At 69.0% G+C, this 25,132-nt stretch overlaps 1 protein-coding gene across 1 annotated transcript in view; it reads left to right on the top strand.

Annotated features, from left to right (window-relative positions):
* Positions 1-25,132, top strand: part of ABCC2 (ATP binding cassette subfamily C member 2) — an 84,339-nt gene that overhangs the window by 46,921 nt on the left and 12,286 nt on the right. The window contains 9 exon segments of the mRNA XM_075934449.1: positions 1,112-1,279; positions 2,641-2,827; positions 4,596-4,716; positions 8,722-8,854; positions 9,793-10,012; positions 10,239-10,393; positions 15,067-15,222; positions 15,379-15,578; positions 22,395-22,521. Of these exon segments, the coding sequence (XP_075790564.1) occupies positions 1,112-1,279; positions 2,641-2,827; positions 4,596-4,716; positions 8,722-8,854; positions 9,793-10,012; positions 10,239-10,393; positions 15,067-15,222; positions 15,379-15,578; positions 22,395-22,521 (1,467 nt within the window).

Raw genomic sequence — 25,132 nt, 5'->3', positions numbered from 1 at the left:
CGCTGGGGGGTGGTGTGGGGCAGGGACAGGTAGGATAGGAATGCGGGGAGCGGTGACGCTGGGGGCGGTGTGGGGCAGGGACAGGTAGGATAGGAATGCGGGGAGCGGTGACGCTGGGGGCGGTGCGGGGCAGGGACAGGTAGGATAGGAATGCAGGGAGCGGTGACGCTGGGGTGCGCTGTGGGGCAGGGAGCCGGTGACGCTGGGGGGCGGTGTGGGGCAGGGACAGGTAGGATAGGAACGTGGGGAGCGGTGATGCTGGGGGGCGGTGTGGGGCAGGGAGCCGGTGACGCTGGGGGGTGGTGTGGGGCAGGGACAGGTAGGATAGGAACGTGGGGAGCGGTGACGCTGGGGGGCGGTCTGGGGCAGGGAGCCGGTGACGCTGGGGGGCGGTGTGGGGCAGGGACAGGTAGGATAGGAACGTGGGGAGCGGTGACGCTGGGGGGCGGTGTGGGGCAGGGAGCCGGTGACGCTGGGGAGCGCTGTGGGGCAGGGAGCTGGTGACGCTGGGGGCAGTGTGGGGCAGGGACCCGGTGACGCTGGGGCGCGGTGTGGGGCAGGGAGCTGGTGACGCTGGGGGCAGTGTGGGGCAGGGACAGGTAGGATAGGAATGCGGGGAGCGGTGACGCTGGGGGGCGGTGTGGGGCAGGGAGCCGGTGACGCTGGGGGGCGGTGTGGGGCAGGGACAGGTAGGATAGGAACGTGGGGAGCGGTGACGCTGGGGTGTGGTGTGGGGCAGGGACAGGTAGGATAGGAATGCGGGGAGCGGTGACGCTGGGGGCGGTGTGGGGCAGGGAGCCGGTGACGCTGGGGGCAGTGTGGGGCAGGGACAGGTAGGATAGGAATGCGGGGAGCGGTGACGCTGGGGGCGGTGTGGGGCAGGGACAGGTAGGATAGGAATGCGGGGAGCGGTGACGCTGGGGGCGGTGTGGGGCAGGGAGCCGGTGACGCTGGGGGCAGCGTGGGGCAGGGACAGGTAGGATAGGAATGCGGGGAGCGGTGACGCTGGGGGGCGGTGTGGGGCAGGGAGCCGGTGACGCTGGGGGGCGGTGTGGGGCACAGGCAGGTGGGCCAGGCTGCAGGGTTCACCCGCGCCCTCTCTCCCCGGCAGGGCATCAACCTGAGCGGGGGCCAGAAGCAGCGGGTGAGCCTGGCCAGGGCCGTGTACAGCCAGGCCGAGATCTACCTGCTGGACGACCCCCTGTCGGCTGTGGACGCCCACGTGGGCCGGCTGCTCTTCGACGGGGTGCTGGGGCCCGAGGGGCTGCTGCGGGACAAGGTGAGAGCGGGGCTGAGCCTGGAGCAGCCCCTCTGCGGCCCGGCAGCGCTCAGGGCTCTCAGGACGGGAGGCCGGCTCTTGGCAGTGGGAGCCGCTCCGGGCTCTGCACGGGTCTGTCTACACTCCCACCCTCGGCCGAACGACCCTTACTCGTGGAATGTGGAACGAGGCGTGCCGATAGTCCGGATAGGAAGCCTAGTCTGAACTGCCTAGTCCGTGCCGCGTGTAGCCGCGTGTAGCCGCGTGGAGTCGCGTGGAGCTGCGTGTGGCCGCGTGGAGTCGCGTGTGGCCACGTGTAGTCGCGTGGAGCCGCGTGTAGCCGCGTGTAGCCGCGTGTAGCCGCGTGGAGCCGCGTGGAGCTGCGTGTGGCCGCGTGGAGTCGCGTGTGGCCACGTGTAGTCGCGTGGAGCCGCGTGGAGCCGCGTGGAGTCGTGTGCGGCCGTGTGTGGCCGCGTGTAGTCGTGTGAAGCCGCGTGGAGCCGCGTGTAGTCGCGTGGAGCCGCGTGGAGCCGCAGGCACAGAGTCTGCACTAACAGGGATTTAAAAATGGCGGCGCCCGGCAACATGCAAATGAACCCCCGGGAAATTCAAATCCCGGGCTTCATTTGCAACTCCGGTTGCCTACATTAACCACCCTCGTTCGAACTAGGGGGGTAGTGTGGACAGACCCCACTGCAGGGAGCAGCAAGGGGGAATCTGGCAGGTGGGGGTGAGTGAAGGGGGCCCCACACATCCCCAGACGGGGGGGGCCTAGGGGCGGGTCCCCAGGTGGGGGAGGGGGAGGGAGGGCCTGGGGGTGGGTCCCTAGGTGGGGGTGGCAGAGGGAGGACCTGGGGGCGGGTCCCCAGCCACGAGTGGGGAGGGCCTGGGGGCAGGTCCTCAGGTGGGGGTGAGGGAGGGCCTGGGGGGGCGGGTCCCCAGGTGGGGGAGGGCCTGGGGGGCGGGTCCCCAGGTGGGGGAGGGCCTGGGGGGCGGGTCCCCAGGTGGAGGAGGGCCTGGGGGGGCGGGTCCCCAGGTGGGGGAGGGCCTGGGGGGGCGGGTCCCCAGGTGGGGGAGGGCCTGGGGGGGTGGGTCCCCAGGTGGGGGAGGGCCTGGGGGCGGGTCCCCAGGTGGGGGTGAGGGAGGGCCTGGGGGGGCGGGTCCCCAGGTGGGGGAGGGCCTGGGGGGGCGGGTCCCCAGGTGGAGGAGGGCCTGGGGGGGCGGGTCCCCAGGTGGGGGAGGGCCTGGGGGGTGGGTCCCCAGGTGGGGGAGGGCCTGGGGGCGGGTCCCCAGGTGGGGGTGGGGGTGCATTTGTTTCCCACCAGGAGCAGGGGGTCCTGCCCCATTGTACCCTGTAACCTCGGGGCCGTTCTCCGCTGCAGACCCGGATCCTGGTGACTCACAGCGTCAGCTTCCTGCCAAGGACGGATGAGATTGTGGTGCTGGTGGCCGGTGCGGTGTCTGAACAGGGCTCCTATGGCACCTTGCTGGCTAATGGGGGGACCTTCGCTCAGCTCCTCAGCACATATGGGAGCCAAGAGGGGAGCGCCCCCGAGGGGGAGGCCACAGGTACGGGGGCATGTGCTGGGCTCAGGCTCAGCTTCCCACAGGGGCCTGGGCAGGTCCCCCATGGCTGCTGGTGTGATTCGTATTCCTCGTGTCGGGGGACGAGAGAGCTCGGGTCTGTTTCTGCCCTTCTCCGCCTCCCGGAGCACCAGGAACACAGCCAGTGCTGCCCTGAGCCCGGCGGGACTGTCAGTCTGGTCTCCAGATCAGGCGGCGGCCGGAGCCCGTGGCTCTGCAGGGACCCAGGCCGGCTGCGGATCAGGCGGCGGCCGGAGCCCGGGGCCCTGCAGGGACCCAGGCCGGCTGCGGATCAGGCGGCGGCCGGAGCCCGGGGCCCTGCAGGGACCCAGGCCGGCTGCGGATCAGGCGGCGGCCGGAGCCCGGGGCCCTGCAGGGACCCAGGCCGGCTGCGGATCAGGCGGCGGCCGGAGCCCGTGGCCCTGCAGGGACCCAGGCCGGCTGCGGATCAGGCGGCGGCCGGAGCCCGTGGCTCTGCAGGGACCCAGGCCGGCTACGGATCAGGCGGCGGCCGGAGCCCGTGGCCCTGCAGGGACCCAGGCCGGCTGCGGATCAGGCGGCGGCCGGAGCCCGTGGCTCTGCAGGGACCCAGGCCGGCTACGGATCAGGCGGCGGCCGGAGCCCGGGGCCCTGCAGGGACCCAGGCCGGCTGCGGATCAGGCGGCGGCCGGAGCCCGGGGCCCTGCAGGGACCCAGGCCGGCTGCGGATCAGGCGGCGGCCGGAGCCCGGGGCTCTGCAGGGACCCAGGCCGGCTGCGGATCAGGCGGCGGCCGGAGCCCGGGGCTCTGCAGGGACCCAGGCCGGCTGCGGATCAGGCGGCGGCCGGAGCCCGTGGCCCTGCAGGGACCCAGGCCGGCTGCGGATCAGGCGGCGGCCGGAGCCCGGGGCTCTGCAGGGACCCAGGCCGGCTGCGGATCAGGCGGCGGCCGGAGCCCGTGGCTCTGCAGGGACCCAGGCCGGCTACGGATCAGGCGGCGGCCGGAGCCCGTGGCCCTGCAGGGACCCAGGCCGGCTGCGGATCAGGCGGTGGCCGGAGCCCGGGGCTCTGCAGGGACCCAGGCCGGCTGCGGATCAGGCGGCGGCCGGAGCCCGGGGCTCTGCAGGGACCCAGGCGTCTGTCCCACGGAAACTGGCCCCAGAGCGTGTCTCTTCTTCCCCATTCAGCTTGGCCAAGCCCCAGGCTGCAGCTGGGGCCTGTGTTTGGTGCGGCCTGGGCCTGCCCCATGTGGCTTAGCTCACCGCGCAGTCCAGCGAAGCCCGAAACCCGCTCTGGGCTGTCCGGGGGGGCAGAGGCACGGGACAGTTCCGCCTAGGGAACATTGCCCCCTTCCTCCAAGGGCACGGGGTCCCCTCCAGCTCACAGCGGGGGCTGCCTGGCCCCAGGCCCCATCCCCAACAGAGGCATCCACAGCAGGGCGAGAGCTTGGACCCGTCTCCTGGCAGCGAAGGAGCTTGGCAGGCCATGGCCCCTGCGCAGGGCTGGGAATCCCCTCTCCCTGCTGTTCGGTGCCAGGGTCCGCTCCAGCCCGACATTGTTCAAGAGCCCTTCGCGCCCCGGCCGTCCATCCCCATCCGGCCTGGGGGCACGCCAGCGCCACGGGCCCCATGCACACGTCAGCACATGTGGCAAGGCATGGCCCCGTGGGGCACTGCTGGGTGGGAGGACAGCCCAGGAGCCGTGTGCTGGTCCCTGGCCAGCGCCTAAAGCCGCCTCCAGCCGGGCAGCTCCTAACGCCCGTGTCTACTGCTCAGCGTGGGCGGCAGAGGAGTTGGACGAGGTCCCGGAGGCTAGTCCGGAGGAAGTGACAAGCGACATAGTCACCATGACCCTGAGAAGAGAGGCCAGCCTCCAGAAGAGAGGGTTCAGCCGCAGGTGGGTCCTGTCCCCAGCCATCAGCTCTCCTGCCCACCCAGCTCTGTGTGAGCATCTGCCCTGCCCTGGTCTCTGGAGCCCGTGGGGCATGTGGGGCCCTCGGCCCGGGCTGGGCGAGGTCCCTCTGGCTGTCTCCCCCCATGCACAGGGCAGAGCGGGCTGCGGAACGGCTTCCCCTCTGGTCCGACAGGCAACTCGCAGGCACTCAGCTCTTCCCCCATGTCACAGAGCAGCCCGAGGCCGGAACTCCCTGGGGGGCAAGCGTGTCTGGAGGAGGGCGGAGGCCTGGATTAGCAGGACGCGGGGACAGTACTGGGCTCAGGGAGGAGTTTCCATGTTTCTCCTGCCAAAGCCAGTAGGTCCAAGCTTGGTCCCTCGCAGTCGCCGGCACAGCCAGGGGGTCCCAGGCCGGTCTCTGGCAGTCGCCGGCACAGCCAGGGGGTCCCAGGCCGGTCTCTGGCAGTCGCCGGCACAGCCAGGGGGTCCCAGGCCGGTCTCTGGCAGTCGCCGGCACAGCCAGGGGGTCCCAGGCCGGTCTCTGGCAGTCGTCGGCACAGCCAGGGGGTCCCAGGCCGGTCTCTGGCAGTCGCCGGCACAGCCAGGAGGTCCCAGGCTGGTCTCTGCCAATCGCCGGCACAGCCAGGGGGTCCCAGGCTGGTCTCTGGCAGTCGCCGGCACAGCCAGGAGGTCCCAGGCTGGTCTCTGCCAATCGCCGGCACAGCCAGGGGGTCCCAGGCTGGTCTCTGCCAATCGCCGGCACAGCCAGGGGGTCCCAGGGGTGGTTCCTGGCAGTCGCCGGCACAGCCAGGGGGTCCCAGGCTGGTCTCTGCCAGTCGCCGGCACAGCCAGGGGGTCCCAGGCCGGTCTCTGGCAGTCGCCGGCACAGCCAGGGGGTCCCAGGGGTGGTTCCTGGCAGTCGCCGGCACAGCCAGGGGGTCCCAGGCCGGTCTCTGGCAGTCGCCGGCACAGCCAGGGGGTCCCAGGCCGGTCTCTGGCAGTCGCCGGCACAGCCAGAGGGTCCCAGGCCGGTCTCTGGCAGTCGCCGGCACAGCCAGGGGGTCCCAGGGGTGGTTCCTGGCAGTCGCCGGCACAGCCAGGGGGTCCCAGGCCGGTCTCTGGCAGTTGCCGGCACAGCCAGGGGGTCCCAGGCCGGTCTCTGGCAGTCGCCGGCACAGCCAGGGGGTCCCAGGCCGGTCTCTGGCAGTCGCCGGCACAGCCAGGGGGTCCCAGGCCCGTCTCTGGCAGTCGCCGGCACAGCCAGGGGGTCCCAGGCCGGTCTCTGGCAGTCGCCGGCACAGCCAGGGGGTCCCAGGCCCGTCTCTGGCAGTCGCCGGCACAGCCAGGGGGTCCCAGGCCCGTCTCTGGCAGTCGCCGGCACAGCCAGAGGGTCCCAGGCCGATCTCTGGCAGTCGCCGGCACAGCCAGGGGGTCCCAGGCAGGTCTCTGGCAGTCGCCGGCACAGCCAGGGGGTCCCAGGGGTGGTTCCTGGCAGTCGCCAGCACAGCCAGGGGGTCCCAGACCGGTCTCTGTCAGTCGCCGGCACAGCCAGGGGGTCCCAGGCCGGTCTCTGGCAGTCGCCGGCACAGCCAGGGGGTCCCAGGCCGGTCTCTGGCAGTCGCCGGCACAGCCAGGGGGTCCCAGACCGGTCTCTGTCAGTCGCCGGCACAGCCAGGGGGTCCCAGACCGGTCTCTGTCAGTCGCCGGCACAGCCAGGGGGTCCCAGACCGGTCTCTGGCAGTCGCCGGCACAGCCAGGGGGTCCCAGGCCGGTCTCTGGCAGTCGCCGGCACAGCCAGGGGGTCCCAGGCCCGTCTCTGGCAGTCGCCGGCACAGCCAGAGGGTCCCAGGCCGATCTCTGGCAGTCGCCGGCACAGCCAGGGGGTCCCAGTCCGGTCTCTGGCAGTCGCCGGCACAGCCAGGGGGTCCCAGGCTGGTCTCTGGCAGTCGCCGGCACAGCCAGGGGGTTCCAGGCCGGTCTCTGGCAGTCGCCGGCACAGCCAGGGGGTTCCAGGCCGGTCTCTGGCAGTCGCCGGCACAGCCAGGGGGTCCCAGACCGGTCTCTGGCAGTCGCCGGCACAGCCAGGGGGTCCCAGGCCGGTCTCTGTCAGTCGCCGGCACAGCCAGAGGGTCCCAGGCCGATCTCTGGCAGTCGCCGGCACAGCCAGGGGGTCCCAGTCCGGTCTCTGGCAGTCGCCGGCACAGCCAGGGGGTCCCAGGCCGGTCTCTGGCAGTCGCCGGCACAGCCAGGGGGTTCCAGGCCGGTCTCTGGCAGTCGCCGGCACAGCCAGGGGGTTCCAGGCCGGTCTCTGGCAGTCGCCGGCACAGCCAGGGGGTCCCAGACCGGTCTCTGGCAGTCGCCGGCACAGCCAGGGGGTCCCAGGCAGGTCTCTGGCAGTCGCCGGCACAGCCAGGGGGTCCCAGACCGGTCTCTGGCAGTCGCCGGCACAGCCAGGGGGTCCCAGGCCGGTCTCTGGCAGTCGCCGGCACAGCCAGGGGGTCCCAGGCCGGTCTCTGTCAGTCGCCGGCACAGCCAGGGGGTCCCAGACCGGTCTCTGGCAGTCGCCGGCACAGCCAGGGGGTCCCAGACCGGTCTCTGTCAGTCGCCGGCACAGCCAGGGGGTCCCAGGGGTGGTTCCTGGCAGTCGCCAGCACAGCCAGGGGGTCCCAGGCCGGTCTCTGGCAGTCGCCGGCACAGCCAGGGGGTCCCAGACCGGTCTCTGTCAGTCGCCGGCACAGCCAGAGGGTCCCAGGCCGATCTCTGGCAGTCGCCGGCACAGCCAGGGGGTCCCAGACCGGTCTCTGTCAGTCGCCGGCACAGCCAGGGGGTCCCAGACCGGTCTCTGTCAGTCGCCGGCACAGCCAGGGGGTTCCAGGCCGGTCTCTGGCAGTCGCCGGCACAGCCAGGGGGTCCCAGGCCGGTCTCTGTCAGTCGCCGGCACAGCCAGGGGGTCCTAGGCCGGTCTCTGGCAGTCGCCGGCACAGCCAGGGGGTTCCAGGCCGGTCTCTGGCAGTCGCCGGCACAGCCAGGGGGTCCCAGACCGGTCTCTGGCAGTCGCCAGCACAGCCAGGGGGTCCTAGGCCGGTCTCTGGCAGTCGCCGGCACAGCCAGGGGGTCCCAGTCTGGTCTCTGGCAGTCGCCGGCACAGCCAGGGGGTCCCAGGTCGGTCTCTGGCAGTCGCCGGCACAGCCAGGGGGTCCCAGACCGGTCTCTGTCAGTCGCCGGCACAGCCAGGGGGTCCCAGGCCGGTCTCTGTCAGTCGCCGGCACAGCCAGGGGGTCCCAGGCCGGTCTCTGGCAGTCGCCGGCACAGCCAGGGGGTCCCAGACCGGTCTCTGGCAGTCGCCGGCACAGCCAGGGGATCCCAGGGGTGGTTCCTGGCAGTCGCCAGCACAGCCAGGGGGTCCCAGGCTGGTCTCTGTCAGTCGCCGGCACAGCCAGGGGGTCCCAGGCTGGTCTCTGTCAGTCGCCGGCACAGCCAGGGGGTCCCAGGCCGGTCTCTGTCAGTCGCCGGCACAGCCAGGGGGTCCCAGGCCGGTCTCTGGCAGTCGCCGGCACAGCCAGGGGGTCCCAGGCCGGTCTCTGGCAGTCGCCGGCACAGCCAGGGGGTCCCAGGCCGGTCTCTGGCAGTCGCCGGCACAGCCAGGGGGTTCCAGGCCGGTCTCTGTCAGTCGCCGGCACAGCCAGAGGGTCCCAGGCCGATCTCTGGCAGTCGCCGGCACAGCCAGGGGGTCCCAGACCGGTCTCTGTCAGTCGCCGGCACAGCCAGGGGGTCCCAGACCGGTCTCTGTCAGTCGCCGGCACAGCCAGGGGGTCCCAGACCGGTCTCTGGCAGTCGCCGGCACAGCCAGGGGGTCCCAGGCCGGTCTCTGGCAGTCGCCGGCACAGCCAGGGGGTCCCAGACCGGTCTCTGTCAGTCGCCGGCACAGCCAGGGTTCTGGAGCAGGAGGCTCCATGCAGAGCGAAGCAGAACCCCCCCAAAGACATCCCATCGCTCGTCCTCTTGCAGCCTCAGCACCTGCAGCACCAAGTCCCTGCGAGAGGCCCAGCAGGCCGGGCCGGAGAGGCCCAGTGGCAGGCAGCCTGCGAAGGAGGTGGCAGGGCAGAGGCTCATTGAGAAGGAGGCCATGGAGATGGGGAAGGTGAGGGAAGGTTTCCAGCTTTGCTGCCGCATCGCATCACCCTGCCCTTGCGGAAAGGGAACCGTGGAGGGGGCGGCTGGGGCTGTGTCCAGAGAGGGGGTGCCAGCTGGGGAGGGCAGGGTGGGCAGGCCGTTCTGGCTAGGGCTGGGGGAGGTGGTGCTGTGAGGGGGCAGGGTGTTTCTCTGTGGGGAGAGTGGTGGGGGGCTGGGTGTTTCTGTGTGAGGAGGGCGTGGGAGGGTGGGCAGTGCAGGGGGCAGGGCAGTGCTGTGTGGAGAGGGCACGGGGGGCTGGACAGTGCAGGGGGCTGGGCAGCACTGTGTGGGGAGGGCGCGGGGGCCGGGCAGCGCTGTGTGGGGAGGGCGTGGGGGGCTGGGCAGTGCAGGGGGCAGGGCAGTGCTGTGTGGGGAGGGCGCGGGAGCCGGGCAGCGCTGTGTGGGGAGGGCGTGGGGGGCTGGGCAGTGCAGGGGGCAGGGCAGTGCTGTGTGGAGAGGGCACGGGGGGCTGGACAGTGCAGGGGGCTGGGCAGCACTGTGTGGGGAGGGCACGGGGGCCGGGCAGCGCTGTGTGGGGAGGGCGTGGGGGGCTGGGCAGCACTGTGTGGGGAGGGCGTGGGGGGCTGGGCAGTGCAGGGGGCAGGGCAGCACTGTGTGGGGAGGGCGCGGGGGCCGGGCAGCGCTGTGTGGGGAGGGCGTGGGGGGCTGGGCAGCACTGTGTGGGGAGGGCGCGGGAGCCGGGCAGCGCTGTGTGGGGAGGGCGTGGGGGGCTGGGCAGCGCTGTGTGGGGAGGGCGCGGGGGGATGGGCACAGTGCAGGGGGCCGGGCAGCGCTGTGCGGGGAGGGCGCGGGGGGGCCGGGCACCGCTGCGTAGGGAGGGGCGGAAGTGGGGGCCTGCCGGTCCCATGTCGGTGGGAAGCCGCGACGGGCTGTGCTGCTCTGCAGGTGAAGTTCTCCCTGTACCTGCGGTACTTGCGCGCCATTGGCTGGGGATTCTCCGTCTCGGTTTTCATCGCCTACGTTGCTCAATACGCCGCCTTCATGGGGTACAGCCTGTGGCTGAGCGACTGGACCGAGGACGCGCTGTGGGACAGGAACCAGAGCTACCCCGCCGCTCAGCGCGACATGCGCATCGGGGTCTTTGGGGCACTGGGCCTGGCGCAGGGTAAGTCGGGGACCCCCCGTGGCCACGGGCTGGCGGGACCCCCGGCCAGTTTGACAAGGCCCAGGGTGTCCCCGAGGAGCGAGGAGCGGGAGGGCTTGGAGCTGGGAGCAGACCTCTCGGCCAAGGCGTCCCTGGGAGCTGACTGGTTGCAGCCCAGCAGCGCCCGACGGCCGTGTGCGGCTCAGATCCCGTGAGCCCAACTCTAATTGGCCGTGCTGCCTTCCAGCTGCTTTCCTGCTGGCCGGAGCCCTCCTGGCCGCCCGCGGTGCCGTCCGGGCATCCCGCACGCTGCACCAAGAGCTGCTCAGCAATATCTTGCGCGTGCCTATGAGCTTCTTCGACACGACCCCGACGGGTCGCATTGTCAACAGGTTTGCCAAGGTGCGTGCTCATGGTGGGCGCTCTGGCAGGGCTGGGGCTGGGGAGGGACGGCCCTGGCTCCAGGTATTTCGTGGGCACGTTTCTTGCTGTAGTGCCAATAGCTTTATCTTAGGGACACGCATCCCGGTGGGGTGAGGGGCAGGAGTTCCTCTGCTGATGGAGACATAACGCCTTCCCCAAAAGGCCCACTGTGCGGTCAGCACCGCGAGTAGCAGCATTTGGTCAGGTTTCAGCTGGGCTTTGTGATGTGCACAAGGTGGGTCTGAAGTAGGCACCTGACTAAGCTTTAATCATGAAGAGCTAGAGGAGGAGTGGGGTCTAAGGGTTAGAGCTGGGGGGCACTGAGAGCTCTGACTCCGGGGTCCTATTCTCAGATCTGGGAGGGCGTAGGGTCTAATGGTTAGAACACGAGGAACTGGAAGTCAGGGGCCAGCATGCCCCATGAGTAGGGCCCTACCAAATTCATGATCCACTTTGGTCAATTTCCCGGTCATAGGATTTTTAAAATAGTAACGTTCATGTTGTCAGCGCCGTCAATTGGAAATGTCCCGGTGTTGCAGTTGTAGGGATCCTGACCCAAAAGTGGATTGTGGGGTGGCGTCACTACCATTATTGTAGGGGAGGCTGCGGTACTGCTACCCTCACTTCTGCACTGCTGCTGGTGGCAGTGCAGCCTTCAGCACAGGCAGCTGGAGAGCAGCGGCTGCTGGCCAGGAGCCCAGCTCCGAAGACAGAGCCACTGCCAGCTGCAGCTCAGAAATAAGAGCAGTTTGCTGTGTGGTATGGCCACTCTTACGCCCATGCTACTGCCTGCAGAGCTGGGCCCTCAGCAGCCACCACTCTCCAGAGAGCTCTGGAATGCGGGTGGCCATGCAGCAAACCTCCTGCAGCTCTCTCGGCTCAGCACCCCAAACTTGAGAAACGCTGGTTTTCCCTGTGGAATTTGTGGAGTACAGGGTAAAAGCACCCAAAAGTCCAGGCGTCACGGGGCAGTCCAGGCGTCACGGGGACAGTGCTGGCGTCACGGGGGCAGTGCTGGCGTCACGGGGGCAGTGTAGGCGTCACGGGGGCAGTGCAGGCGTCACGGGGCAGCCCAGGCGTCACGGGGGCAGTGCAGGCGTCACGGGGGCAGTGCAGGCATCACGGGGGCAGTGTAGGCGTCACGGGGGCAGTGCAGGCGTCACAGGGGCAGTGCAGGCGTCACGGGGGCGTCACGGGGGCAGTCCTGGCATCACGGGGGCAGTCCTGGCATCACGGGGGCAGTGCAGGTGTCACGGGGGCAGTCCTGGCGTCACGGGGGCAGTGCAGGCGTCACGGGGACAGTGCAGGCGTCATGGAGCAGTGCAGGCGTCACGGGAACAGTGCAGGCATCACGGGGGCAGTGCAGGCATCACGGGGGCAGTGCAGGCGTCACGGGGACAGTGCAGGAGTCATGGGGGCAGTGCAGGCACCACGGGGACAGTGCAGGAGTCACAGGGGCAGTGCAGGAGTCACGGGGCAGTGCAGGCGTCACGGGGACAGTGCAGGTCTCACAGGGGCAGTCCTGGCGTCACGGGGCAGTGCAGGCATCACGGGGGCAGTGCAGGCGTCACGGGGGCAGTGCAGCCGTCACGGGGGCAATACAGGCGTCACGGGGACAGTGCAGGAGTCACGGGGGCAGTGCAGGCGTCACGGGGCAGTGCAGGCGTCACGGGGACAGTGCAGGTGTCACGGGGCAGTGCAGGCGTCACGGGGCAGTGCAGGCATCATGTGGGCAGTGCAGGCATCACGGGGACAGTGCAGGCGTCACGGGGGCAGTGCAGGTTTCATAGGGGCAGTGTAGGCGTCACGGGGGCACTCCTGGCGTCACGGGGCAGTGCAGCCGTCACGGGGGCAGTGCAGGCGTCACGGGGACAGTGCAGGTGTCACGGAGCAGTGCAGGCATCACGGGGGCAGTGCAGGCGTCACGGGGGCAGTGCAGGCGTCACGGGGACAGTGCAGGAGTCATGGGGGCAGTGCAGGCATCACGGGGACAGTGCAGGAGTCACGGGGGCAGTGCAGGTGTCACGGGGCAGTGCAGGCGTCACGGGGACAGTGCAGGTCTCACAGGGGCAGTCCTGGCATCAGGGGGCAGTGCAGGCGTCACAGGGGCAGTCCTGGCGTCACGGGGGCAATACAGGCGTCACGGGGACAGTGCAGGAGTCACGGGGGCAGTGCAGGCATCACGGGAGCAGTGCAGGCGTCACGGGGACAGTGCAGGCATCACGGGAGCAGTGCAGGCGTCACGGGGACAGTGCAGGAGTCATGGGGGCAGTGCAGGCATCACGGGGACAGTGCAGGAGTCACGGGGGCAGTGCAGGCGTCACGGGGCAGTGCAGGTCTCACGGGGGCAGTCCTGGCGTCACGGGGCAGTGCAGGCGTCACGGGGACAGTGCAGGTCTCACGGGGGCAGTCCTGGCGTCACGGGGGCAGTCCTGGCGTCACGGGGCAGTGCAGGCGTCACGGGGACAGTGCAAGTGTCACGTGGGCAGTGCAGGCGTCACGTGGGCAGTGCAGGCGTCACGGGGGCAGTGCAGGCTTCACAGGGGCAGTGTAGGCATCACGGGGGCAGTCCTGGCGTCACGGGGGCAGTGCAGGTGTCACGGGGGCAGTGCTGGTGTCACGGGGGCAGTGCAGGCGTCACGGGGGCAGTCCTGGCGTCACGGGGGCAATGCAGGCGTCACGGGGACAGTGCAGGCGTCACGGGGACAGTCCTGGCGTCACGGGGGCAGTCCTGGCGTCACGGGGCAGTGCAGGCGTCACGGGGACAGTGCAAGTGTCACGTGGGCAGTGCAGGCGTCACGTGGGCAGTGCAGGCGTCACGGGGGCAGTGCAGGCTTCACAGGGGCAGTGTAGGCATCACGGGGGCAGTCCTGGCGTCACGGGGGCAGTGCAGGCGTCACGGGGGCAGTGCTGGTGTCACGGGGGCAGTGCAGGCGTCACGGGGCAATGCAGGCGTCACGGGGCAATGCAGGCGTCACGGGGCAGTGCAGGAGTCACGGGGACAGTGCAGGCGTCACGGGGCAGTGCAGGCATCACGGGGGCAGTGCAGGCGTCACGGGGCAGTGCAGGCGTCACGGGTACAGTGCAGGCATCACGGGGGCAGTGCAGGCTTCACGGGGGCAGTGTAGGCATCACGGGGGCAGTCCTGGCGTCACGGGGGCAGTGCAGCCGTCACGGGGGCAGTGCAGGCGTCACGGGGGCAGTGCTGGCGTCAGCGTCACGGGGCAGTGCAGGCATCACGGGGGCAGTGCAGGCATCACGGGGCAGTGCAGGAGTCACGGGGACAGTGCAGGCATCACGGGGCAGTGCAGGAGTCACGGGGCAGTGCAGGCGTCACGGGGGCAGTGCAGGCATCACGGGGACAGAGCAGGCGTCACGGGGACAGAGCAGGATTCACGGGGGCAGTGCAGGCGTCACGGGGCAGTGCAGGCGTCACGGGGGCAGTGCAGGCGTCACGGGGCAGTGCAGGCGTCACGGGGAAGTGCAGGCGACACGGGGGCAGTGCAGGCGTCACGGGGGCAGTGCAGGCGTCACGGGGAAGTGCAGGCGTCACGGGGGAAGTGCAGGCGTCACGGGGGCAGTGCAGGCGTCACAGGGACAGAGCAGGCGTCACGGGGACAGAGCAGGATTCACGGGGACAGAGCAGGCGTCACGGGGCAGTGCAGGCGTCACGGGGGCAGTGCAGGCATCACGGGGCAGTGCAGGCATCACGGGGCAGTGCAGGCGTCACGGGGGCAGTGCAGGCGTCACGGGGCAGTGCAGGCGTCACGGGGGAAGTGCAGGCGTCACGGGGGAAGTGCAGGCGTCACGGGGCAGTGCAGGTTTCACGGGGGCAGTGCAGGCGTCACGGGGCAGTGCAGGCGTCACGGGGACAGTGCAGGCGTCACGGGGCAGTGCAGGATTCACGGGGGCAGTGCAGGCGTCACGGGGCAGTGCAGGCGTCACGGGGCAGTGCAGGATTCATGGGGGCAGTGCAGGCGTCACGGGTGCAGTGCAGGCGTCACGGGGCAGTGCAGGATTCACGGGGGCAGTGCAGGCGTCACGGGGCAGTGCAGGCGTCACGGGGCAGTGCAGGCGTCACGGGGGCAGTGCAGGCATCACGGGGGCAGTGCAGGCGTCACGGGGGCAGTGCAGGCGTCACGGGGCAGTGCAGGATTCACGGGGGCAGTGCAGGCGTCACGGGGGCAGTGGAGGCGTCACGGGGCAGTGCAGGATTCACGGGGGCAGTGCAGGCATCACGGGGGCAGTGCAGGCGTCACGGGGGCAGTGCAGGCGTCACGGGGCAGTGCAGGATTCACGGGGGCAGTGCAGGCGTCACGGGGGCAGTGGAGGCGTCACGGGGCAGTGCAGGATTCACGGGGGCAGTGCAGGCGTCACGGGGACAGTGCAGGCGTCACGGGGACAGTGCAGGCGTCACGGGGACAGACCAGGTTTCAGGGTTTGTGGCATGTTTTGACAGCCATGAATTTGGTGGGGCCTCCCCAGGAGGCAAGGCCCTTCCTGTCTCTGTGTCAGTTTCCCTGTCTGGCCACTGCACCCCAGGGCTGGCCAGCGGTGCTGCGAGAACCCCCGAGTGTGTGCAGGTCCCTCTTCGTGCCTCGCAGGGCCTGGGGTCAGAGCCTGCAGCTCCCCTCTCCTCCATCCCTTCTCAGGATATCTTCACTGTGGATGAGACCATCCCCATGTCCTTCCGCAGTTGGCTGGCCTGCTTCTTGGGCATCATCAGCACCTTGCTCATGATCTGCCTGGCCACCCCCTACTTCGCTGTCGTCGTCATCCCCCTGGCCGGCGCCTATTTCTTCCTGCTGGTGAGTGGGTCCGGCGCACGTCCTTTGCAGTGGGACGGCAGAGCTCAGCCTTGCTCCTCCCCCATGGCGCCCGCAGCCACGCCCGGCTCTCTGCTGCCTGCCCTGGGCGGGAAGGCCTGGGTGTATGTTGCAGTAACAGCTGCTTCTCTGCCCCAGCACTTCTACGTTGCCACCTCCCGCCAGCTGAGACGCCTGGATTCCATCACCAGGTCTCCCATCTACTCCCACTTCAGCGAGACTGTGTCCGGGCTGTCTGTGATCAGGGCGTATGGCCACCAGGAGCGCTTCCTGCAGCACAACCACGGGGCCGTGGACACCAACCAGAAAAGCGTTTACTCCTGGATTGTCTCCAATAGGTGAGACTGGGCTGCCCCAGCGGGACAGTCAGGCAGGGCGCAGCTGGGGCGGCGCAGCGACGGATGCAGAACAAGGAGCAATGGGCTCAAGTTGCGGTGGGAGAGGTCCAGGCTGGATATTAGGAAAAACTGTTTCACTGGGAGGGTGGGGAAGCCCTGGGCTGGGTTCCGTAGGGAGGGGGTGGAGTCTCCATCCCTAGAGGTGTGTAAGTCCCAGCTTGACAGAGCCCTGGCTGGGATGATTGAGTTGGGACTGGTCCTGCCTTGGGCAGGGGGCTGGACGCGATGACCCCCGAGTTCTCTTCCAGCTCTATGGGTCTATGGTTCTATGATGGCTGGGGCTCTCCTGGGCTTTGGCTTCTCCGAAGAGCCGCATCTGAACTTGCTAGGTTTGGGGTGGGGCTCCAGGGAGCCAACACCCTCAGGTGCCAGAGGCTACCTGGAGTCTGAGTGGACCTGCTAGGAAATCAGGGGCCGGCCACAGCCAGCCAAGGGGCTTTGCTGGGCAGGGTCTTGGCTGAGGAGTGGGGCCCTGCTGTGGAGGTTGCACTGCGGGGCTGAGCTGTTCTGGGTTGGTGGGGAGCAGTATTAGATGTGTTGGAGAGACTGGACGTTGCTGATGGTGCTGAATGGTGGGTTATGCCAGCTGGTTGCTGCACGGTCAGGGCCGTGAGCGGATGGAGGTGGGGCCGGGCTGGGTGTGGGGCCGTGAGTGGGTGGAGGTGGGGCCGGGCTGGGTGTGGGGCCGTGAGCGGATGGAGGTGGGGCTGGGCTGGGTGTGGGGCCGTGAGTGGGTGGAGGTGGGGCTGGGCTGGGTGTGGGGCCGTGAGTGGGTGGAGGTGGGGCCGGGTTCCCATGGGGCAGATGCGGGGGTCGGAGCCGTGAGCGGATGAAGGTGGGAGGGCGGGGCTGGGTGTGGGGCCGTGAGCGGATGGAGGTGGGGCCAGGCTGGGTGTGGGGCCGTGAGTGGGTGGAGGTGGGGCCGGGTTCCCATGGGGTGGATGCGGGGGTCAGAGCTGTGAGCGGGTGAAGGTGGGGGGGCGGGGCTGGGTGTGGGGCCGTGAGTGGATGGAGGTGGGTGTGACTGACCGGGCCATGTCTGGGCACAGCTGAGGGCGTCCGCTCAGGGCGAATTGCTCAAATCCGGGGCTCCTTACAGCCCCCAGACTGGTGACCTTTCCAAACCGGCCACAAACCAGTCCCACAGAGCGCTTCAGCAGCCTGCCTGAAGCCTCACGAGCAAAACCCCTCCGACACCCCAGCAATATCCGTGCCCCAGATGGCCCCGGGCCTATACACAGGTGGGGGGTCCTAGCACCCTGTGACGTAGTGGGGGTACCTGGCTGGTTTCTATGCTGCTGGCTCTGGGGGAACCCCCACTGGCTGCTGTGGGTACCACGACCCAGCAAAACAGGATGAGTCACTATGCAAACCAGTGTCCAGACACCCCCCATGGAGAGGAACAAAGGAAGGTGGAATGCTGCCCTGGCTGGGGGGCAGGGCTGGAAGTTAGTTAGTTGGCTGCTGGCTGTCTGAGAGCATGGAGGAGAGCCTAGGGGAAGGGGCTGGAGTTTAGGGGCCCAGTCTCCCCCATCTCAAGGGGGCCTGAGGCATCCTAGCTCAGCTCTGGGACCAGATTACATCTGTGCTATGCTGTATCCTGGAGAGGCAATAAACTTCCTCTAGTCCACCGGCTGGTGCAGTCTGTTTGTGCCATTTCGGGGTGCAGGAGACGGGGAACCCCCAATGCGCCATCACACTGGTGTCAGAAGTGGGATGCACTGCACCCCGTGGATGGAGCTTCCAGCGGCAAGCGACAAGGCGCAGTAGAAGCAAGAGCCCTGGAGCCAGGCGTGCTGGAGACAGAGCGAAGCGGTTCCTGGGAATCATGGGGCGCTGCAGCACTAGACTGGTGAGTCTGCACCGAGGGGCCCAGTGGGCAGATGGCCTACGCCCGACTCTTGAAGGCAGAGCTGGTGGGGCTGTGCAGAGAGAGGGGCTTGCCTGTGTGGAAAGCAACCAAGGCCCAGCTGATTGCTCAGCTAGAAGAGAACGACCAGCCACAGGGCCAGGATCTTGTCCCCAGGGGAAGCAGCCAGACCCCCCCTGAGAGTGTGTCAGGCTCAGAGAGGGGGAGGAGCGCTGGAACTCACCGGAGAGATGAGACAGCTTCCCCCAGGAGGCCTGCAAGCTGCGGCCCATCTAGGGCAGGGGCCAGCCAAGCAGAGCTGCGGCGGCTGGAGATCCAGCTGCGGATCAGGGAATTGGAAGTACAGGACCGAGAGAGGGACCGCCAGGACCGAGAGAAGGAGCGCCAAGATCAAGAGAGGCAGCGACAGCATGAGCTGGCCATGGCAGAGCGGAGAACCTGCGGGGCACCGGCTGCGCCAAGTGCGGATGGGCCCCAAGGTCCCAGGACTGCCAGACACTTGGAGAGGCTCATGGTGGCCCAATTGAAGGACATGGGCGACATAGACGGGTTCCTCAGCTCCTTTGAGAGGGCCTGTGGGCTGCAACGGGTTCCCCCAACTGACTGGCTGCAGGAGCTCGTCCCCGCACTGAACCAGGAGGCGGCCGGAGTGCTCAGTCAGCTGGAGGACCTACAGCCAGGGGATTACAACCGAGTCAAGGAGGCCCTGCTGCACAAGTTCGGGCTGACCCCCGAGATGTACAGGAAGAAGTTCCGGGGGGTACAGAAAGGGCCACGGGAGACCTATGTGGACCTGGCCGCCCGCCTGGGGCAATACTGCCGGAAATGGGTGTCTGGAGTCGGAGCCCAGACTGCAGAGGAGCTGCTCAAGCTGGTCATGATGGAGCAGCTCTATGAAGCGTGCCCACCCAAACTGAGGCTGTGGCTCAAGGACCGGAGACCAGAGAACCCCCAGGAGGCCGGGAGATTGGCGGATGAGTTCATGGAGAGCCGGTCCGGGGGTGAACGGGAGTTCCGGAGAGAAAGAGAATCGCGCAGAGACCGGTTCTCGGCTGAGCAACGGAGAGAGACACCTCCGAGGCGAGCCCCAGGGACCAGGACCAGTCATCGATACCCCTGAGAACCAGCCAGGCCCTGGACAGAGACAGCCCAAAGCCTAACTTGCCAGCGCTGTGGGCAAAAAGGCCACAAGAGGGCTCAGTGCACCAGGTCCCAGGACTGGGGACTTTCCAGGGTTAACTGGCTGGGGCGGGAGGAAGGGCAGGCTGCCCCAGAGGCAGGGGCTGGCAGGCAAACCTCAGCTCAGAGTGGAGGGAAGGATGCTCAGTGCACCTCCCCTGGGAGGTCTGACCCTCGGGAGGCGGATTTCTCCGTGTACCGGGTGGGGGCAGGACGGCCCCTGCGGAGCGAGTGCCTCATACCCCTGGAGGTGGATGGTAGGAAGGTGACGGGCTTCTGGGACACGGGGGCGGAGGTGACTCTGGCCTGATCCGACATAGTGGCCCCAGAGCGGATACTACCCCACGTGCAGCTGACCCTGAAGGGCATAGACGGGTCCCCGTTTAAGGTGCCTGTAGCCCGGGTGCATCTGAAATGGGGGACGAAGGAAGGCCTCAAAGAAGTGGGGGTGCACCCGCACTTGCCCACCGAGGTGCTGATGGGGAATGACCTAGAGGAGTGGCCCCAGGAATCCCAGCGGGCTCTAGTCACTACCCGGAGCCAGAGCCAGCGGGGGGCTGACAACGTGGGTCCAGGGAAGGACTCCTGGCAGCGTCCTCAGGGTCCCATCCCAGTGGACACGGGGTCCAGCCAGGCTGGGACTCCGGACCTAGGCAGAGGTGGGGGACAGGTCCCGATCCCTGCCTCAGCAGCTGAATTCCAAGCTGAGGTGCAGGCAGACCCCTCCTTGCAGAGGCTGAGGGACCAGGCTGGCCTCCGTGCAGCTCAGCCCCGGGGGAGAGGTGGCCCGGAGAGATTCCTGTGGGAGCGTGGGCTCCTGTTCCGTGAATGGCTTCCCCCCAGGAAGGTGAGGGCATGGAGGGTCCAGCGGCAGCTGGTCGTCCCCCGAAAGTATCGCCTCAAGCTGCTGTATTTGGCCCACGACGTCCCCGCTGGGGGCCACCGGGGGATCCGGAGCACCCGGCTGAGGCTGCTCCAACACTTCTACTGGCCGGGAATCTTTACAGCCGTGCAGCGGTACTGCCGGTCCTGTGACTCCTGCCAGAGGGGCGGGAAGGCCCAAGACAGGAGGAAAGCGGCTTGGGGGTCTCTACCCCAGATAGACCCTCTGGGCTTGCTGAGAGAGTTATGGGAGGGGAAGTCCTCCCTGGATGGAGCATCGGGGGTGGAAGCCGCCCTGGCTTTCCAGAGAAGGCTCACTGGGCTCATGGCCCCGGCCCGAGAGACCCTGGCCAGAGATCAAGGCCAGCGGAAGGGTGGGTGTGACCCCCGAGGACAGGCCTGTGCCAGTCGCCCTGGAGCGGGGCAGCGAGTGGACAGAGGGAAGCCAATTCATGTGGGGCCTTGCCACGGCCGGCCTGAGTCAAGGGGAGCACCCATGTCCCCGGGGCGGGTTCCCACGCAGAGGACCCGAACTTCCCTAGGTCACGAGCGGAGTGACCCTGCTCAGTTCGCTCTCGGAGGGGGGAGAACTGTGACGTAGTGGGGGTACCTGGCTGGTTTCTATGCTGCTGGCTCTGGGGGAACCCCCACTGGCTGCCGTGGGTACCAGGACCCAGCAAAACAGGATGAGTCACTATGCAAACCAGTGGCCAGACACCCCCCATGGAGAGGAACAAAGGAAGGTGGAATGCTGCCCTGGCTGGGGGGCAGGGCTGGAAGTTAGTTAGTTGGCTGCTGGCTGTCTGAGAGCATGGAGGAGAGCCTAGGGGAAGGGGCTGGAGTTTAGGGGCCCAGTCTCCCCCATCTCAAGGGGGCCTGAGGCATCCTAGCCCAGCTCTGGGACCAGATTACATCTGTGCTGTGCTGTATCCTGGAGAGGCAATAAACTTCCTCTAGTCCACTGGCTGGTGCAGTCTGTTTGTGCCATTTCGGGGTGCAGGAGACGGGGAACCCCCAACGCGCCATCACACACCCAATCCCACCTACCCCGAACAAGTTCTGTCTGGTTCCAAGAAACCAGCCACAGATCCCTGGTCAATTTACCCTCTGGACCTTACCCACAAATCACGCTGGGCCAATCCTTTAGCATCTAACATCTAAAGATTTATTATTACAGGAAAGAAAAGCCTGAGAGTGAGGTTGTTAAAGGAATAATACATTACATGCACCGAATCTCCCAGTTCTCGATGCAGGCTCTAGCAGAGATGTTACAGCTGCTGGTTTAAAAGTCCTTGTTGCACATCCTACGATCAGGATGGGTTCACAGGTCTCTCGGGCTCTTCGATCCCTGCAGTGCTGCCTCTGGGATGAAGTGCTGAGCTGAGAACCAAGATGGAGTCGACCACATGGCCTCTTTATCCCTCCTTCCTGGCCTCTTCTTGGCTATCGCAGGTCACCTGGTCCCCCTTATTCCTGTGTTGCCTGCTGGTAGCCCTTAGGTATGAGTCACCCTCATTCTTTAGGTGTGTCCTTGGCCCATTGAGAGCCATTGTCCCACAGGGCCTCGCTGATTAGCATGTCCATAGGCCCGGCTCTGCCCAATGCTCAACCACATGCAGGGAAATATTCAGTTTCCACACAAGTCCATGCTTATAATTGCACACACAGGCATTATACAATCACATGACCAGCATACACAGGATCAGCAGACAGTGAGCTTCTATTCAACACCTCACATGGCTCCCCCCTTTTTTACCATTTTCTGGGGCCAACACCCCCACCTATGGGTGCAGCAGCGATCTGGTTGCTCCCCTCAAATTTGGTAACGTGACAGTGGGGCTGGGGTCCCAGGGGGCGGATGCGGGAGTCAGGGCCATGAGCGGGTGGAGGTGGAGCCGGGCTCCCGTGGGGTGGATGCGGGGGGCCCTTGAGCAGGTGGAGGTGGGGCTGGGCTCCCGTGGGGCGGATGCGGGGGTCGGGGCCGTGAGCGGGTGGAGGTGGAGCCGGGCTCCCGTGGGGCGGATGCGGGGGTCGGGGCTGTGAGCAGGTGGAGGTGGGGCCAGGCTCCCATGGGGTGGATGCGGGGGTCGGGGCCGTGAGTGGGTGGAGGTGGTGCAGGGCTCCCGTGGGGCGGATGTGGGGGTCGGGGCCGTGAGCGGGTGGAGGTGGGGCCGGGCTCCCATGGGGCGGATGCGGGGGTCGGGGCCGTGAGCGGGTGGAGGTGGGGCCAGGCTCCCATGGGGCGGATGCGGGGGTCGGGGCCGTGAGTGGGTGGAGGTGGGGCCGGGCTCCCGTGGGGCGGATGTGGGGGTCAGGGCCGTGAGCGGGTGGAGGTGGGGCTGGGCTCCCATGGGGTGGTGGGGGTCGGGGCCGTGAGCGGGTGGAGGTGGGGCTGGGCTCCCGTGGGGTGGTGGGGGTCGGGGCCGTGAGAGGGTGGAGGTGGGGCTGGGCTCCCGTGGGGTGGTGGGGGTCGGGGCCGTGAGAGGGTGGAGGTGGAGCTGGGCTCCCGTGGGGCGGATGCGGGGGTCGGGGCCGTGAGCGGGTGGAGGTGGGGCTGGGCTCCCGTGGGGTGGTGGGGGTCGGGGCCGTGAGAGGGTGGAGGTGGGGCTGGGCTCCCGTGGGGTGGTGGGGGTCAGGGCCGTGAGCAGGTGGAGGTGGGGCCGGGCTCCCGTGAGGTGGTGGGGGTCGGAGCCATGAGCAGGTGGGGTGAGACTTTCCGGGGGCCCAGGCATGGCACCACCGCCGGTCTGTGTGAGGGGCCCCGCAGTGGGGCGTCGGTGCGGCCGGGGTCCCCACGGCTCACGCGGCGGCTCTCCCCGGTGCAGGTGGCTGGCTGTGCGCCTGGAGTTTATCGGGAACCTGGTGGTTTTCTTTGCGGCTCTCCTGGCTGTGATGACGAGGGACTCGCTGGGGAGCGGCATCGTCGGGCTCTCCATCTCCTCGGCGCTCAACGTGAGGCGGGGCCCTGGGCGGACGAGGCCTTTCCGCTCTGCGGGGGCCGGCTCGCCCCGGGCAGCGCGCACAGGGTGGCACAGCCTGAGGGCTGGCGCCTACCGTGGCTGCAAGGGTCCTGCAGTGGGGAGGGGGTCAGGTGTCCCACAGTGTGTGTGTGTGCGCGCCGCGCGCGGGGGTCAGGCGTCCCGGGCGGGGGGAGGGTGCGGGGTCAGAATGGGCCGGGAAGGGCTGGGGGTGCAGGGTCAGGCGTCCCGGGCGGGGGGAGGGTGCGGGGTGAGGATGGGCCGGGAAGGGCTGGGGGTGCAGGGTCAGGTGTCCCGGGTGGAGGGAGGGTGCGGGGTGAGGATGGGCCGGGAAGGGCTGGGGGTGCAGGGTCAGGCGTCCCGGGCGGGGGGAGGGTGCGGGGTCAGAATGGGCCGGGAAGGGCTGGGGGTGCAGGGTCAGGCGTCCCGGGCGGGGGGAGGGTGCGGGGTCAGAATGGGCCGGGAAGGGCTGGGGGTGCAGGGTCAGGCGTCCCGGGCGGGGGGAGGGTGCGGGGTGAGGATGGGCCGGGAAGGGCTGGGGGTGCAGGGTCAGGTGTCCCGGGTGGAGGGAGGGTGCGGGGTGAGGATGGGCCGGGAAGGGCTGGGGGTGCAGGGTCAGGCGTCCCGGGCGGGGGGAGGTTGCGGGGTGAGGATGGGCCGGGAAGGGCTGGGGGTGCAGGGTCAGGCGTCCCGGGCGGGGGGAGGGTGCGGGGTCAGAATGGGCCGGGAAGGGCTGGGGGTGCAGGGTCAGGTGTCCCGGGCGGGGTGGGGGGAGGGTGTGGGGTCAGAATGGGCCGGGAAGGGCTGGGGGTGCAGGGTCAGGTGTCCCGGGCGGGGTGGGGGGAGGGTGTGGGGTCAGAATGGGCCGGGAAGGGCTGGGGGTGCAGGGTCAGGTGTCCCGGGCGGGGGGAGGTTGCGGGGTGAGGATGGGCCGGGAAGGGCTGGGGGTGCAGGGTCAGGCGTCCCGGGCGGGGGGAGGGTGCGGGGTCAGAATGGGCCGGGAAGGGCTGGGGGTGCAGGGTCAGGTGTCCCGGGCGGGGTGGGGGGAGGGTGCGGGGTCAGAATGGGCCGGGAAGGGCTGGGGGTGCAGGGTCAGGTGTCCCGGGCAGGGGGAGGGATCGGGGTCAGAATGGGCCGGGAAGGGCAGGGGGTGCAGGGTCAGGTGTCCCGGGTGGAGGGAGGGTGCGGGGTGAGGATCGGCCGGGAAGGGCTGGGGGTGCAGGGTCAGGTGTCCCAGGCGGGGGGAGGGATCGGGGTCAGAATGGGCCGGGAAGGGCAGGGGGTGCAGGGTCAGGTGTCCCGGGTGGAGGGAGGGTGTGGGGTGAGGATCGGCCGGGAAGGGCTGGGGGTGCAGGGTCAGGTGTCCCAGGCGGGGTGGGGGGAGGGTGCGGGGTCAGAATGGGCCGGGAAGGGCTGGGGGTGCAGGGTCAGGTGTCCCGGGCAGGGGGAGGGATCGGGGTCAGAATGGGCCGGGAAGGGCAGGGGGTGCAGGGTCAGGTGTCCCGGGTGGAGGGAGGGTGCGGGGTGAGGATCGGCCGGGAAGGGCTGGGGGTGCAGGGTCAGGTGTCCCAGGCGGGGTGGGGGGAGGGTGTGGGGTCAGAATGGGCCGGGAAGGGCTGGGGGTGCAGGGTCAGGTGTCCCGGGCGGGGTGGGGGGAGGGTGCAGGGTCAGAATGGGCCGGGAAGGGCTGGGGGTGCAGGGTCAGGTGTCCCGGGTGGAGGGAGGGTGTGGGGTGAGGATCGGCCGGGAAGGGCTGGGGGTGCAGGGTCAGGCGTCCCGGGCGGGGGGAGGGTGTGGGGTGAGGATCGGCCGGGAAGGGCTGGGGGTGCAGGGTCAGGTGTCCCAGGCGGGGTGGGGGGAGGGTGTGGGGTCAGAATGGGCCGGGAAGGGCTGGGGGTGCAGGGTCAGGTGTCCCGGGCAGGGGGAGGGTGCGGGGTCAGAATGGGCCGGGAAGGGCAGGGGGTGCAGGGTCAGGTGTCCCGGGTGGAGGGAGGGTGCGGGGTGAGGATCGGCCGGGAAGGGCTGGGGGTGCAGGGTCAGGTGTCCCGGGCGGGATGGGGGGAGCGTGCGGGGTCAGAATGGGCCGGGAAGAGCTGGGGGTGCAGGGTCAGGTGTCCCGGGCGGGGGGAGGTTGCGGGGTGAGGATGGGCCGGGAAGGGCTGGGGGTGCAGGGTCAGGTGTCCCGGGCGGGGTGGGGGGAGGGTGCGGGGTCAGGAAGGGCTGGGGATGCAGGGTCAGGTGTCCCGGGCGGGGTGGGGGGAAGGGTGCGGGGTCAGGAAGGGCTGGGGGTGCAGGGGCAGGTGTCCTGGGCGGGGTGGGGGGAGGGTGCGGGGTCAGGAAGGGCTGGGGATGCAGGGTCAGGTGTCCCGGGCGGGGTGGGGGGAAGGGTGCGGGGTCAGGAAGGGCTGGGGGTTCAGGGTCAGGTGTCCCGGGCGGGGTGGGGGGAAGGGTGCGGGGTCAGGAAGGGCTGGGGGTGCAGGGGCAGGTGTCCCGGGCGGGGTGGGGGGAAGGGTGCGGGGTCAGGAAGGGCTGGGGGTGCAGGGGCAGGTGTCCCGGGCGGGGCGGGGGGGTGCGGGGTCGGGAAG

This window comes from Pelodiscus sinensis, chromosome 8 (assembly GCF_049634645.1).
Source record: "Pelodiscus sinensis isolate JC-2024 chromosome 8, ASM4963464v1, whole genome shotgun sequence".
Lineage (NCBI taxonomy): Eukaryota > Metazoa > Chordata > Testudines > Trionychidae > Pelodiscus > Pelodiscus sinensis.
This window is presented reverse-complemented; position numbering and strand designations above follow the sequence as displayed.